The sequence below is a fragment of the Oncorhynchus gorbuscha genome, linkage group LG13, assembly GCF_021184085.1.
Source record: "Oncorhynchus gorbuscha isolate QuinsamMale2020 ecotype Even-year linkage group LG13, OgorEven_v1.0, whole genome shotgun sequence".
In the NCBI taxonomy this organism is placed as follows: Eukaryota; Metazoa; Chordata; class Actinopteri; order Salmoniformes; family Salmonidae; genus Oncorhynchus; species Oncorhynchus gorbuscha.
Window position 1 is genome coordinate 62,652,991 of NC_060185.1, and position 16,286 is coordinate 62,669,276.

Consider the following 16,286-nt stretch of genomic DNA (forward strand, 5'->3'; position numbering starts at 1 on the left):
TATCCAGGCACGTTGCGTTGTGCTTAAGAACAGCCCTTATCCGTGGTATGTTGGCCATATACCACACCTCCTTGGGCCTTATCGCTTAATGATACTATTAGGAAATCATTAACACTCTCTCTTTTTCCTATTTCCCCTGCAAACCTCTCCTCCCCTTTGCCTCTCTCCTCCCCTGTCCTCTATCCCATCGTCCTCTCCTTCCGCTGGGTAGGTCTCTAAGCTGAGAGAGCGTCTCCAGGAGCAGAGGCAAGCCAGGGAGCTGGAACAACACAAACACACAGTGGTCCTCACCGACCTCCGCGCCAAACTGCACGAGGAGAAGCTCCGCGAGCTGGCTTCCGCTCGCGAGTCGTTGGCACGGCAACACGAGTTGGAGCTATCGCGTACCATTAAGATCCGCGACGGGGAGGTGCAGCGGCTCCAGGGGCTGGTCCATGCGCTAAGGGACGGGGCGGCTGACAAGCTGAAGAGCGCCCTGCTAGGAGAGGCCCGGGAGGAGGCCAGGAGGGCCTTCGATGGGGAGAGACTCAAACTGCAGCAGGAGGTAGGTTGACCTTGGGAATCAACTTGAATCCAACTTGCATTGTTGTATTAGATATAGTCATTTTTTCCCCCATGGTCAATCAGAATCACATCTTGTTTTCAGTATAAGCAGTTTGACTGTTTTAGTCTGGTTTTGAAAGTTCTTATTTAAAGAAACAGAGCGTCTTCTTTGTTTCTGGACTAGCAGAGTCATATGACATTACTATCTCCTGAATCATCTTAATTGCTTCAGGGTCCCAGTACTTGGAAGTGTATATACACTCTAATTGTGTCTGTTTGTGTGTGTTCCCCTCAGGTCATGAAGCAGGAGACGGCACGGAAGCAGGTTGAGGAGGCTCTGGCTAACGCACTGCAGGCAGACAAGGCCAAAGCAGCCGACCTCCGAACAGCCTACCAGCAGCACCAGGATGAGATCAACCGCATCAAGAGAGACTGCGAGAGAGACATCCGAAGGGTGGTGAGTCGACCGTAACATGGCCGCCACGCCTTAACCCGATCACATAACCCCTGATTGATCCTAACCCACATCAAACAAGACCATGTGAGAGACGACATGGTTGTCTGGTGCCGAGTGACCTGAAAGTTAACCAAATTCCAAACCAACACAAACCATAGTTAAGTGAAACTGGAATTACCCTCAAGCAATAGACTGATTCCTCCGATCCTGTACTGCTGAGTTCCCTGCATGCACTTCCCTGTATGCACTCGATCTGATCAGTGGCTTGAATTGCACTGTGTCCTATGTTGATCTCCAGTTCTATTTCACACGGTGTAGTTTTGCTTTTCAGAGACCCAGGGTAGCACAGGTAACACACAACGACTGTTGACGACTAGACAGAAGAACACAGCATGCTATAGCACAGGGCCGTGAAAGAGGTACCTCTAACCGGTATTACAGCCGGGCCATTTGACTAATATCATTTTACTGGGATAAGGAGAGGGAAAGGAGGCGAGAGTGAGCGGGGCAGTGAGATGAAGACCGGAAGAGAGAAGCGGGAGTGTGAACTAGGATTCATGAATGAATTACACTCGACGGCGTTGGTGTCGCATACCTGTTCGTTCACTCGTCTGTGGTTGGATAAGGATGAGCCGTTGGTGAAGGAAGGGAACAACGGGGTAGAAAGAGAGTGCAGGTCGGGTTAAGGCGGGCGAGTTCCAGAGTGAACGTTTAAGATGACTATGACTCTCTCTCTCTCTCCCCTTCTTTCTTTCTCACATCGCTCTTTGTCTCCCTCTCTCCTCCTCTCTATCCTCCCATCTTTCTTAGATGGATGAGCTGAAGGGGAAGGACCGCGTGGTGTCTGCGTTGGAGAGGGAGCTGGGGTTGCAGGCAGGTTATGCTCAGAAGCTCCAGCTGCAGAAGGAGGCTCTGGACGAGCAGCTGGGCCAAGTCAGGGAGGCAGAGAGGCACCACGGCAGTCCCAAGAGAGAGGTGGTCCCTACCCTGGGGGAAACCCAGGACTATATCAACAACCAGGTGAGGACAGCCCCCTTTTTAAAATACACACACACACAGGCAAGCACACACTTGTGCACAAACACATTTTACTGACATGATATTTTTCAAAAACCTGGTGGTCAACTCATTCACACATTGTCTTTGTCTCTAATCATCTCCCCAATTTCTGTCTCTCTGTCTCTCTGTCTCTCTGTCTCTCTGTCTCTCTGTCTCTGTCTTTCTGCCTCTCTCTCTGTCTTTCTGCCTCTCTCTCTCAGGAGGTGGAAGATCTTCGGGATGCGAGGAGGTTCCAGCTGAAGATAGCTGAGCTCCACTCTGTTACCAGGAAGCTGGAGGACAGGAACACACTGCTGGCAGATGAGAGGAACGAACTGGTGAGGAACACACACGTACACAAACACACACAGACAATAACTTGGTGGATAACTGAACATTGTAGGGACATTATGGGGGCATTGAAGGGATGTTATGACATCTCATCTGTCACTATTTCTCTTGTTTTCTCCCTCCATTTCTGTCAGTTGAAGAGGGTGCGTGAGGCAGAGAGTCAGATGAAGCCCCTGTTAGATAAGTATAAGAGGATGTCGAAGAAGAATGATGACCTCCTGCAGACTCTGCAGCGCATGGAGGAGAAACTCAAGAACCTCAGCAGAGAGAACGCAGAGATGGTGAGAGAATCCTCTTTTGTCTACTTTCCTTGTCATGTCTCCTTCATGATGGGAAGAGGACACCATTTGGAAGTATTTGGATACCATTTGGAAGCCGGATATGAGGGTCCTGGGCTGGCGTGGTTACAAGTGATCTGGGGTTGTGAGGCCGGTTGGACGTACTGCCGAATTCTCTAAAATGATGCTGGTGGCGGATTATGGTAGAGAAATGAACATTAAATTCTCTGGCAACAGCTCTGCTGGACATTCTAGCAGTCAGCATGTCAACTGCAGACATCTGTGGCATTGTGCTATGTGACAAGACTGCACATTTTAGTGGCCTTTTATTGTCCCCAGCATGAGGTGCTCCTATGTAATGATTATTTTTAATCAGCTTCTTGATATGCCACACCTGTCAGGTGGATGGATTATATTGGCAAATGAGAAATGCTCCCTAACAGGAATATAAACTAATTTGTGCACAACATTTTGAGAGAAATAAGCTTTTTGTGCATATGGAACATTTCTGGGATCTTTTATTTCAGCTCATGTAACATGAGCGTTTTTATATTTTTGAACAGTATACATTGTACAGTAGGTACCATGTGAGATTTGTAATTGCTCTGTGAAATGGAGGGAAAGGGAGACCTCCAGTGGACATTGAGAAAAAGCATCAAGATTATTAGGTAGCAGCATCTGTGTGACTGCAGTATTTGCAATTCTCCTTGATTACAAAGTCACATTGCACAACTTAAAGTTGCGTTATGTTTCAGGAAATCCTGTCTCTCTTGACCTCACTGCTCGAGTTGTCTAACCCTGAGAATGTCCCTCCCTCCCTCCCTCTCAGAAGGAGAAGGCGCACTCTCGTTCCCAGCAGCCCCAGCAGCTGAAGAGGCCTACCTCCCTGACAGACCTAAGCCATGCCCACGAGGAACAGGAAGTGGAGTTCCTCAAGCTGCAGGTTGCCGAGCAACGAGGCATCATCGACGAACTCACGCAGGTTAGGGAGACGGACACACAGACATTCACACTGCAGTTTATCTGATCTGTAAATCACCCGAGCTTCCAAATAACAGGGCATTGACAGATCCTTATTGTAGTGAGATTAGTGAATCAGGCAGCCGACTAGCTCATACGCTCATAAACAAAGAGAGGGCCATTTTGTTGAATTTTACCGGAGCACATTGAAACAGTAGGATAAAATGGGTGCCGTTAAGGTCAGTGAACTGTTGGGTAACATGTTGGTCCTCTGTGCACCTGGGCTGCCCTCCAGACCCTCACCAACCAACCACCACCCTCTCTCTCCTTTCTAATCACCTTAAATCAGAGCCTTGCTGAAAATTCACTCATTTGCATGATGTTCTGCTGGCTCCTTGCCTCTGATTTAAGGTGTTGTACACACAACTCTTTGTCATAATCTCTTGACCCTGCTTCTGTTGAGAATCCGACTCGTCTCACTTTTTAACATGGGTGCATTTTGACAAGCCTAAATCACACGTTATTCCGATTCTGTCTCCAGTAATTCACACTCAGGGGATGATGGATGGCCTAGATTAGTACAATTAGTTTGTCAGGTTAAGGATCAGACCCACATCAAACAAAGCATACTCATACGTACACAATGCATGTGGTGTGGAGTCGAAATCCTAAACTGTCCTCTGCTCCTTTTTGGCACAGGAACGTGACAGACTGATGCTCTGCAAAAATAACCGAAGAAAAACCCTCAAACTACCACCTAAAGTAGGACTACTGCTCCCTTTGCCCTTCTGTCTGTGTGTTTGTATGCGTGGGTTTTTTGTTTTCTCGCACTAGGCGTTTCTTTGTTGTGTTCTCTGTCTCTGGTCACACACTGTTGGATCCTGTGGTGTTGTCACTTAGCAACTGTCTCTTCCCATGATGCCGATGCACTGGTTCTGTGTAATTGGGCTCAATGGAGAACTATGTGTTTTTGATTGATTTTGTCTTTGTGTAGTTTGTGTGCGTGCAACTGTGTGTTTATAATTGGGCTCATAGGGGAACGATGACACCTGTTGTTCAGCTCAGAATGATAGGTAGATAAGGTGTTGATGAGGAGGCACGATTAGCGCAATTGGGCTGGGTTCTCAATAGAGTTTGCAGAGTCAGTGTTGTATGTTAAGCGAGAAGGTGATGGAAGATTCTACACACTCCCTGCATCCATAACTGGAGCTATTGGGACTCTCACTCTGAAACGGATAACGGCGACGGGAACGCTCCACTCTCAAACTGGGACGGTCGAGACTATTAACCTCAAACCTCAATTAGGACTCTCAAACTGGGAATGGAACAGAACACACTTATGGAAAGAGTTTGACTGGAATGGAAAAGTATTCCACTGCTACCTATCTTAAAGATCATCCAGTTTTTTAAATTTTCCCGTTGGGAGGAGTGAATGCCAGTTAACACTCCTCTCTCGCTCCGTCTTTGTCTGCGGAGTGCGCGACTGGGACACGGTTGTGCGTCAGAGCTCAGTGCTCGAGGACTGGCACGTACAGTGTAGATCGCCTTGGAAGATACGAGATTTGTCGGGAGGGGGGGGGTTCTAGTATAACAAAAGTATGTATGAGTACTTCCAGCTCATCCTCTACTTCTCCTTCTTTATCGGCCTGTGTGCTATGGTCTGTCTCTACTTCTCTGGTTGTCAGGAGATGACCTACAAACACGATGGTAAGGACTTTATTGTAGTGTAGTATAGTAACCATTTTGAGTTGACTGAGTGGATTGGACCTGAACATAATGGGAAAGATACGGTGCTTTTAGAGAATGTTGTGGAGTCTATGACATCAATGGGAAGGATGAGATTAGCCTTTCTTTTTGGAGAATATTGTGAGGAGAGTTTTGGTTTGTAAATCTGATGGTAAAAGGAATATGGAAGTGATTGTTCCCAGGTTTTTTTGCTTCCGATCTTCACAACCTACTCCACACTTTCAAAGTGAAAGAAAAATATTAGAACAAATGTGTTTCCAAATGTAATAGAAAAAATATGAGTTAATAATTGGTGGAAGCACCTTTGCCAGCTGTGAATAATTTTAAATATACGATTCTACCAACTTTGCACAACTCTTAGGGAAACATACTGTATATCCATTGTTTTTGACAAAATTGCTCAAGTTCAATACATTTGGTTGGGAATCATTGATGGACAGCAATATTTAAACCTCGTCTCTGATTTTTTTTCCAGCAGATCTAAGTCCAGACTGAGATTGGACCATTCTGGAACACTCAACACCTCTTGAAAAGCCATTCTGGTGTGTCTTTGGCATTAAAATACGTGTGATTTTATAGCTGAAACATGTAATTATCTCAGGGTTAGGTTTTCAAAGTTCTACAATGGGTTTTCCTCATTCTTTTTACCTGGGCTTTGCTCCTTTCATATTTATTTTGATCCTGATAAATTCCTCAGGCCCTGCCGGCGACAAGCATACATGATGCTGCCACCACAATACAAGACAATACAGAGGGTTTCACTCTGTTGTGCTATATTGGATTTGAATACCTAATCCTGGGATATAGTTTTTATAGTTTTTAAGGTGAACAATTACACAAAAGTTAATGCCAATGACATAGCTTTCCATGAGGTGTTGAGTGTTCCTGAGTGGTCCAGTCTCAGTCCTGACTTACATTTGCTTGAAAGTCAGAGACAAGCTTTGAATATTGCTGTCCGTCAATGATTCCCAACCAACATTTCCTGAGCCTGAGCATTTTTGACAAAAACAATTGATATACTGTATGTTGCCCTCAGAGTTGTGCAAGGCTGGTAGGATATTATTCAAAAATGATTCACAGCTGTAACGGTTCTTCCACCAAGTATTCATTCTTGTATTGATTGCATTTCTTCCCACTCATCTCCATTTTGTATTAATAAAACAAAATGTCTAACTTTCAAGTATGGAGTATGTTGTGGAGATCTGTAGGAAAATGTCAACCTTCTTAGATTTAATTTTAAGGCAACCGCATCTGATTTAAGGGAAGGGTAGACTTTCAGTAGGCACTATGTGAGTGTTCTATATAAGAATGGGGGTGTGTTTTTTTTTGTGAGTGTGCAAGTCAATATGTTACAGATCCTCTTGCCCCCCCCCCCCCCCCATCTTCTCTCTCTCTCCAGAGGCATGTTGTGGAGACGTATTTTGGATTTGACGAGGAGTCTGTGGACTCTGAAACGTCCTCTCTGACCTCTTACATCACTGACCTCACGGACCGTACCCCCGCTACACCCGAGGAGGACCTGGAAGACGTAAGTGTGTGTCTGTGGCCTTTACTCAATTGGATTTGCTCAACTCCTGCATCCTCTCTCCTCCGTCCTTTCTGGGATCCTTTTGAAATTAAATAACTCTCCTTCTCCAATCGTGCGTAATCAGGCAAATAATTTTTACAGGGTGGAATCCCAAAATACATTTCTAAAGTGATGAATAAATGGTAGCTGGTTGTGCAAGACATTTTGTAGATAAAAAGGATAAGTAGCACATCGTTTTAAAATGTTTGCATGCTTTACTCATTCATGAAAGCAATAGCTGATTTTAAAGGGGGTGTTGCAGATTTCAAAACTCGGGAAGGATACACTTGTGCTTCCTCACGTAAAGGAGGCTATTGAGGAGGTGAGGATAAAGGAGCTGTAAGTGGGTAAACGCTTGCGCAAATTTATTGGTGTTCAGGTGTGTGTTTGACCCTGTCTCTGTTCCTCCAGGGTGTATCTCGTGAAGAGGCAGAACTGAGGTTCAGACAGCTGACCAGAGAGTACCAGGCTCTCCAGCGGGCCTACGCCCTCCTGCAGGAACAGGCTGGGGGGTCGCACGACGCTGAGAGAGAAGCCAGGGTTAGTAGCTTTAACCTTTTGACTCCTACCCCTTTATGACCCCTAACACCTTCCCCTAAAATCTATCCATAAACTCCTGATGTGACCATCACTGTCTCAAAACACGAGTACAATATTTAATATGCTTTGTTCTTGAAGGGCTGCAGGATGTACAGGCTTTTGTTCCAGCCCAGCACTAACTCTATTCAACTAATTTGACTCTGGCCTCTGTTCCTGTTCCCGCAGAACCGTGAGCAGTTGCAGGCGGATCTAATAGGCTGCAAGGCAAAGATTGGCGACCTGGAGAAGGCATTAGCCGAGAGGGGGCAGGTAAAGGAGAAAAAGGGCGGGGAGAAGACTGGGAGGTCTCTTGGCTGCTCCGCTCTCATTGACCCTGCAGCTTGTCTGTCTGGGGGCTTTGCTTTTGGCCTGGTGCTACGCCGACCGGATCTGCTGCAGAATCCTGTGATGTCGCTCTGATGTCACAACTCTGCCCTATTTGCATGCTCCAACCATTGTTGACACTGGAAATGAGACAATCGGCATTAGATCTACTCATGATCAAATTGATGGAATGTTACGTCACGCCAAACAAATCCACCAATCCTACCAAATTATACCATTTACAGACATGACTATGACAGACACAAGGTTGATTAATAAAAAATTAAAAAATCACATGTGGAAATCATCTTACTACATTCCTCTAAAGATATGTCAATTTGATTATTTCCATGTTTTAAGCAATCACATTTGTAAAATCACAGAGTGAAATATATATGTAGTGAAGACTATCTGGATTTGGGGTCAAAACCAATGGATAGCGAATGCAGATCGCATAAGTGTTCAATCTGATTGTTGAATGCTCAGAATGATTTCATTCGATTGAACAGATCTAAGACCGGGCAGCGTTTCACAGAGGTCAGAACTCCTAGCTACCTCCTGTCATTCTCTATTACCTGTTGCATGCGTCACATTGGTTTACTGCGTGTTACCGTTTTGTGCCACTGTGGCCTTGTTGCACTGCTCACACATCTGGGGGGAGGGGGGGGGGCTAAATATTCCTGTTCCTCTGATCTGCATGTTGTTCACTGTAATAATGGTGGTGTCCTTCCTCTCTGTTTTCATTTTTTGTTCAATAAAGCCATGCTACACCACTTTCCTCTGTTTGTCTTATGCTGTTCACGGTTTGAAATCCTTATTTCACTTATTTTGGGCTTGTGAGTCTTTGTTGTAAAGCAGCTCAGGTCGGGGCTGGATCTGTTAGGGTTTTGGTGCTTTATGCATGTTCAGTATCCCTTCTGGGTGGCATGGTTCTCTTTTTCTCCCCTGTGATTCTGTGTTGATGCTTTTGTTTTCTTCTGAGACGTGTGTGACTGTGTATGTTTCTCCAGGACTCTAAGTGGGTGGAGGAGAAGCAGTACCTCATCAGGGCCAATCAGGAACTCCACGACAAGGTAAGACGCCTCCTACTTCCTCTGTCACTCAACACTGTCCTGTGAGCCATCTGGAAGGAAAGAACACGAGGATGTGGCACATTTTTAGTGTATACTTTAATGTGTGTGTGTGTGTTTGTAGATGTGTGTGTTACAGCAGGCTGAGTCGAAGCTGCAGGCAGAGGTGCAGGACTCGAGGGACCAGAATGAGCTGCTGGAATTCAGAGTGCTTGAGCTGGAAGTAAGAGAGTGTATGACCATCAAACTGTCCCCAGGGGGTGACACCGGCCTGCACACCCGACGCAGGACCTACATACAGTGACCAGAATACACACACACACACACACACACACACACACACACACACACACACACACACACACACACACACACACACACACACACACACACACACACACACACACACACACACACACACACACACACACACACACACACACACACACTACTGTGCTTCGACCCATTGTATGTACCCTGTATTTCCTCGTTTTGCTTTCTGACTGCCTTACCATCCCCACTGAACTGGAAGCTTGTATTTTTGAAGTTGAAAGATGTACAAGAATGTTGTCTTAAGTGAGATGAATATAAATTTTTCTGGAATAAAATGTATTTAAGTTCACCATCCACCCCATCTTTGTTCATTTGTCTCCCCTCCCTGCATGTAGTTCTTAAGTTTTCTTTACTTTCATAAACAAATGTACGTTTATTTCAGTTTTATACATGACTTTCAAACCATTAGTCGCACATGTCCTGGATCTTTTTTTAAATGTTCTCAACAGAAGATTTGACTGCATAGCTTTCCACCTTTTCAGGTTTCACTCGTTTCAATCACACTGCCTCCAACAACGGATATAGGATCAGTGTCTTTTGTTATGACATCATAGAATATATACTCTATCACTTCAAGATGAGATCAAATCAACTCATAATACACAGACTCCTAAGGAAGGGTGGACCCATAACGGACCCAAAGATCTTCAGTCACTTACACACTCGTACATTTGAATATGTTTTAAAACCCCATTTGCTTTGGTTTGAGTTGCCTTTAAAAACATGCTTCTCCACCCACCTTATTTGGACAGATTCTGAGCATGCTATCCTCATCATGTAAGTACTGTACATCATTCAGTTCAGTTCCCAACCATGATCCATTCACTTAACACTCACCAACCTACCCAATCAGAATGTTCGTTGGATTGTGCTGTCTCTTTAGGGGGCTGACTTTAGTGGCACACGGATGGGGAGGATTGTGTGTGTGTGTACGAGGGTGGGGTTAACTGTCTGTGTTGTCCAATAGGAGAGGGAACGCAGGTCTCCTGCCATGGGCTTCCACATGACCACCTTCCCAGAGAACACCAACAGCGCTCTGCAGATATACTGTCATCAGGAGGGCATCAAGGTATCTCTCTCTCTCTGTCTGTCTCGCTCTTCCCCTCTCTCTCTCTCTCTCCTTATATGAACTGGATGTGTGAACCCTCTTTAGGATGTGGTTATTCCAGATCTGATGAAGAAGCTGGATATCCTGGGAGATAATGGGGTGAGTTCACATTAGTCTCCACTCTTCCTAATGCTCTTAGTAAAACTCACACGGCTAATTTTACTTCTCAATTAAAACTTTAAATACTTTCATTCTTACACCCCCCCATCCTCTATCCCTTTCTTTTCTCCTCTTCCTCTCCAGAACTTGCGTAATGAGGAGCAGGTTGTCGTCATTCAGGCGAGGACGGTTCTCTCAATGTGTGAGAAGGTCAGTCTCTCTCCTCCTCATCGCCACTCAGCCTGCCTTTACTGACACCTACTGGTCATATTTATTATGTACTGTGGAATACATTCTCTCTCCATAGTGGTTAAAGCAGATAGACAGCACAGAGGCAGCCCTGACCCAGAAGATGATTGACCTGGAGAATGAGAAGGTGAGAGGAAAAAGACTAACTGAACACGCAACAGTGGTTCTTCTACAACCTCCACATACGGTACACGACACCGTTGTCTTGATGTGAAATCCTATCGTGTGATGTCAAATCCTGGGATGTCATATCCTCTGTGCTGTGGCTGTTCCAGGACCTGTTCAGTAAGCAGAAGGGCTTCCTGGAGGAGGAGCTGGACTACAGGAAGCAGGCCCTGGATCAGGCCTACATGGTACGACACAGCAGCACGATGGGACAGGAGGGTTTACTCTACAGCTGTCTCCTGCTTGTAGGAACATGGGTGCTTGTCCTCTGTAGCTCAGTCGGTAGAACATGGTGCCTTTAATGTTACGATAGTGGGTTTGATTCCTGGGACCGCCCGTACGTAAAAATGTATCCACACATGACTAAGTCGCTTTAGATAAAAGCATCTGCTGGATGGCATTTATTGTTCTAATATTATAAAAACCCAATGGTCATTATATTATCGAGCACCAGTTCTAATCAAGATCACATTTAGTTTCGTAAAGTGCGAGCATGTTGTAGGACTTCATCTAGACACGCTGTCAGCCCTATAGCTGATGTAAACCCATCAAACATCACGAACCCAGAGACCAAACCCTGTTTGAGTTTGTGTTGTCGGGATACTGCATCTTTTACCTCAATGAATCCCTGTTTGCACTGGGTACTAAAGGACAGAAAGAGACATGCCCTACTGAGTGGGGAAGTATGGCTGAGCGTTCACTGTTCAGACATATCCCTAGTACTTTAAGACTCAATGCCTGAGGGAAATGTGTGATTCTAATGAGAAGGTGTTTTGGAGGGAACAAACGTAGGCTATAGATGTGTGAACGCCTGAGTACGGAGTAAAGGCATATAAACAGCCCATATGTTTTATGTTCTTCAAATCCCTAACTGGATTCAAGACTCACTTCACCATATAGTGGGGCAAAAAAAGTAATTAGTCAGCCACCAATTGTGCAAGTTCTCCCACTTAAAAAGAGGCCTGTAATTTTCATCATAGGTACACTTCAACTATGACAGACAAAATGAGGGGAAAAAATCCAGAAAATCACATAGTAGGATTTTTTTAGGAATTTATTTGAAAATTATGGTGGAAAATAAGTATTTGGTCACCTACAAACAAGCAAGATTTCTGGCTCACACAGACCTGTAACTTCTTCTTTAAGAGGCTCCTCTGTCCTCCACTCGTTACCTGTATTAATGGCACCTGTTTGAACTTGTTATCAGTATAAAAGACACCTGTCCACAACCTCAAACAGTCACACTCCAAACTCCACTATGGCCAAGACCAACAAGCTATGAAAGGACACCAGAAACAAAATTGTAGACCTGCACCAGGCTGGGAAGACTGAATCTGCAATAGGTAAGCAGCTTGGTTTGAAGAAATCAACTGTGGGAGCAATTATTGGGAAATGGAAGACATACAAGATCATTGATAATCTCCCTCGATCTGTGGCTCCACGCAAGATCTCACTCCGTGGGGTCAAAATAATCACAAGAACGGTGAGCAAAAATCCCAGAACCACACGGGGGGACCTAGTGAATGACCTGCAGAGAGCTGGGACCAAAGTAACAAAGCCTACCATCAGTAACACACTACACCGCCAGGGACTCAAATCCTGCAGTGCCAGACATGCCCCCCTGCTTAAGCCAGTACATGTCCAGGCCCGTCTGAAGTTTGCTAGAGATCATTTGGATGATCTAGAAGAAGATTGGGAGAATGTCATATGGTCAGATGAAACCAAAATATAAATGTTTTGGTAAAAAACTGGAGGACAAAGAATGCTGAGTTGCATCCAAAGAACACCATACCTACTGTGAAGCATGGGGGTGGAAACATCTTGCTTTGGGGCTGTTTTTCTGCAAAGGGACCAGGATGACTGATCCGCGTAAAGGAAAGAATGAATGGGGCCATGTATCGTGAGAATTTGAGTGAAAACCTCCTTCCATCAGCAAGGGCATTGAAGATGAAACGTGGCTGGGTCTTTCAGCATGACAATGATCCCAAACACACCGCCCAGGCAACGAAGGAGTGGCTTCATAAGAAGCATTTCAAGGTCCTGGAGTGGCCTAGCCAGTCTCCAGATCTCAACCCCATAGACAATCTTTGGAGGGAGTTGAAAGTTCATGTTGCCCAGCAACAGCCCCAAAACATCACTGCTCTAGAGGAGATCTGCATGGAGGAATGGGTCAAAATACCAGCAACAGTGTGTGAAAACCTTGTGAAGACTTACAGAGAATGTTTGACCTCTGTCATTGCCAACAAGGGGTATATAACAAAGTATTGAGATAAACTTTTGTTATTGACTAAATACTTATTTTCCACCATAATTTGCAAATAAATAAATAAAAAATACTACAATGTGATTTTCTGGATTGTTTTTCTCATTTTCTCTGTCATAGTTGAAGTGTACCAATGATGAAAATTACAGGCCTCTCATCTTTTTAAGTAGGAGAACTTGCACAATTGGTGGCTGACTAAATGCTTTTTGCCCCACTGTAAGTCAAATCCAATTGTATTGGTCACATACACATGATTCGCAGATTTTAATGCGAGTGTAGCAAAATGCTTGTGCTTCTAGTTCCGACAATGCTCCCTCTGCGGTTTCCTGAAGTCCACGATCATCTCCTTTGTTTTGTTGACGTTGAGTGAGAGGTTATTTTCCTGACATCACACTCCGAGGGCCCTCACCTCCTCCCTGTAGACCGTCTCGTCGTTGTTGGTAATCAAGCCTAAAACTGTAGAGTCTTGAAACTTGATGATTTAGTTGGAACTGTGCTTGGCCACGCAGTCATGGGTGAACAAGGAGTACAGGAGAGGGCTGAGAACGCACCCTTGTAGGGCCCGAGTGTTGAGGATCAGCGGGGTTTCCTGTCTTCACTACCTGGGGGGGTTGTCAGAAAGCCCAGGACCCAGTTGTACAGGGTGGGATTGAGACCCTGGGTCTCGAGCTTAATGACGAGTTTGGAGGGTACCATGGTATTAAATACTGAGCTGTTGTCAATGAACAGCATTCTTACACAGGTATTCCTCTTGTCCAGATGGGATAGGGCAGTGTGCAGTGTCATGGCGATTGCATCGTCAGTGGACCTATTGGGGTGGTAAGCAAATTGAACTGGGTCTAGGGTATCGGGTAGGGTGGAGGTGATATGCTCTCTCAAAGCACTTCATGATGACAGAAGTGAGTGCAAAGGGACGATAGTCATTTAGTCCAGGTACCTGAGCTTTCTTGCGAACAGGAACAATGGTGTCCATCTTGAAGCATGTGGGGACAACCGACCGGGATAGGGAGCGATTGAATATGTCCGTAAACACACCAGCCAGCTGGTCTGCGCATACTCTGAGGACGCGGCTAGGGATGCCGTCTGGGCCAGCAGCCTTGCGAGTGTTAACACTTATAAAGTTAGGCAACAGTAAGAGTATGTAGCATTCACTCCCATTTATACATTTTATTCAGTGTTTTTTTTTTTGGTGTGTATTTGTGTTTTTAGTTCCACTTTATATTGTGTCAGTAGAAGCATGTATTTACATGGTAACTACACTGGCGTAATAAGACAAAGTTGTAAGTACTATGTAACAAAGTGTACTTGGCACCTACACTTTAGTTACTATGCAGTTGCCATGAACAACACATCCTTATAGCAACGCTAGATATAAAGTGGAACAGTGCTTTCCCATCTATGCCATGATCACAGTGGCATGCCTGTGTGTGTGTGTGTGGCTGTATGACAGAGGATCGCGGAGCTGGAGGCTACGCTGTATAACGCTCTGCAGCAGGAGCCCGGGGGGCGTGCGGTGGCAGAGTCTCTGTCCGACAGGCAGAGGGAGGAGCTGGGGCTAGCCGTGGACAAACTGCGGCGGCAGATACTCAGGCAGAGCCGCCAGTATGACAGTCAGATCTTACAGGAGCGCATGGAGCTCCTACAGCAGGCCCAGCAGGTAAGGAAAGGCCTTAACCTGCAGCCGCCACAGAGAAAAGATGCAGTATCCCTCCCTCCCTCTACATGTATGAGTGTTGGTGTATTTGTATAAAGATGCAGTATCACTCCTGCTTTTGTGTGTGTGTGTGTGTGTGTGTGTGTGTGTGTGTGTGTGTGTGTGTGAGTGGTTATGTTTTGTGTATCGCTCCAAATGTCAGCATTTCACAGAAGCCCTATCCAGAATTCTAATCGTCTTCATACGTCTCACCTCGCAACTAAAAATCTTACACTCAACGTAACACGTCTTATCTTAACCTTTTTTGTTATTATTTGAAATGCAACCTTTATTTAACTAGGCAAGTCAGTTTACAATGACGGACTACCCGGGAACAGTGGGTTTAACTCCCTTGTTCAGGGGCAGAACGAAGGACTTTTACCTTGTCAGCTCGGGGATTCGATCTAGCAACCTTTCGGGTTACTGGCCCAACGCTCTAACCACTAGGCTACCTGGCGCCCTGATCTTAACCTTATGCTATCCCATTGCTTCAGAAATGAACTGTCGTCTTTCTAATCTATAACACCATAACAGTTTACGAAAAACATAAATTCTAAAAAAGAACATTCTCTGTAACTGACCTGCAGTTGAGCGAATCTTCCCAGTCAGTGGTCTCCTCCACCAGCTGTTCTGGTTGCAGTTTTAGGATCTCACAGTAATCACAACCCTTAAAACGGCTCTTTTCCAGGCCCTGCCTCCTCTCTGGCTGACTCAGCTGTCTTGTGGTTTTGACCTAAGCAGCTTTTAGCATTCAGGTCAGCCATGCAAATGTGATCAGTGTGCTTCCAGTGTTTCATAACTCTATCAGGAGCATAGAAATGGTATTAAATGACTCTTCGTATTCCTAATTCTATGATCAGGAGTACCTACCAGAGGATTGGGACTGTTAATGGGTCCAGTGAAGGCTCTTGGATTCCACACAGTGTGTTCGTCTCAAATGCCAGTTCTTTCTCATCAGCCTGTAGTGTTTTTAAAGGGGCAATCTGCAGTTGCTACAAACATTTTTAGACTTTTAGTCCCTGTAATCATAGCTCTGTCCATGAGTTTGAGAGTGGCACATTTCTCCAGCACAATCCCTCCTCTGTTATTGTTCGAACTGCAGATTCCCCCCTTTTGAAGGATGGGGAAGTTGTAGAGGGAAGCAAGGCCAGTGTAGCCAATACCAAAGGTTCTAGATTTTTACCGTGAATCTTCTTTCAGTCAACAAATCAGATCCTGGTCTTACAGGACAAAGTTCCACTCGCTCGTTGTCACGGCAGTGGGATTTTATGACTCTGCAACAGCTGCCATGGTAACATGGTAGGAGCACAGGTTTTTGGGAATATGTGGAAACAGACTCTGTTTAGCAACCATAACCATTTTCATTTTCAACTTCAACTGTGAAGACAATGACAGATCGTAAGGCCACACATTATCCATGTGAGCTATCGTATGCTGCCTGTCATAAGTATGACGTTGACCTC

General features: G+C 45.3%; 1 protein-coding gene across 14 annotated transcripts in view; it reads left to right on the forward strand.

Annotated features, from left to right (window-relative positions):
- LOC123993280 (janus kinase and microtubule-interacting protein 1-like) overlaps positions 1 to 16,286 on the forward strand; it is a 50,133-nt gene that overhangs the window by 19,908 nt on the left and 13,939 nt on the right. For 13 of the 14 annotated variants that reach the window (XM_046295227.1, XM_046295222.1, XM_046295228.1 and 10 more), the window contains exons 3-21: positions 212 to 544; positions 839 to 1,000; positions 1,811 to 2,020; positions 2,260 to 2,376; positions 2,524 to 2,670; positions 3,497 to 3,649; positions 4,327 to 4,389; positions 6,773 to 6,901; positions 7,203 to 7,262; positions 7,352 to 7,480; positions 7,706 to 7,789; positions 8,854 to 8,916; positions 9,038 to 9,136; positions 10,214 to 10,315; positions 10,400 to 10,453; positions 10,598 to 10,663; positions 10,761 to 10,829; positions 10,978 to 11,055; positions 14,581 to 14,787. In XM_046295227.1, the coding sequence (XP_046151183.1) occupies positions 212 to 544; positions 839 to 1,000; positions 1,811 to 2,020; positions 2,260 to 2,376; positions 2,524 to 2,670; positions 3,497 to 3,649; positions 4,327 to 4,389; positions 6,773 to 6,901; positions 7,203 to 7,262; positions 7,352 to 7,480; positions 7,706 to 7,789; positions 8,854 to 8,916; positions 9,038 to 9,136; positions 10,214 to 10,315; positions 10,400 to 10,453; positions 10,598 to 10,663; positions 10,761 to 10,829; positions 10,978 to 11,055; positions 14,581 to 14,787 (2,325 nt within the window). The remainder of the gene's footprint in view (positions 1 to 211; positions 545 to 838; positions 1,001 to 1,810; positions 2,021 to 2,259; positions 2,377 to 2,523; positions 2,671 to 3,496; positions 3,650 to 4,326; positions 4,390 to 6,772; positions 6,902 to 7,202; positions 7,263 to 7,351; positions 7,481 to 7,705; positions 7,790 to 8,853; positions 8,917 to 9,037; positions 9,137 to 10,213; positions 10,316 to 10,399; positions 10,454 to 10,597; positions 10,664 to 10,760; positions 10,830 to 10,977; positions 11,056 to 14,580; positions 14,788 to 16,286) is intronic. The other variant, XM_046295235.1, reaches the window with a different exon arrangement.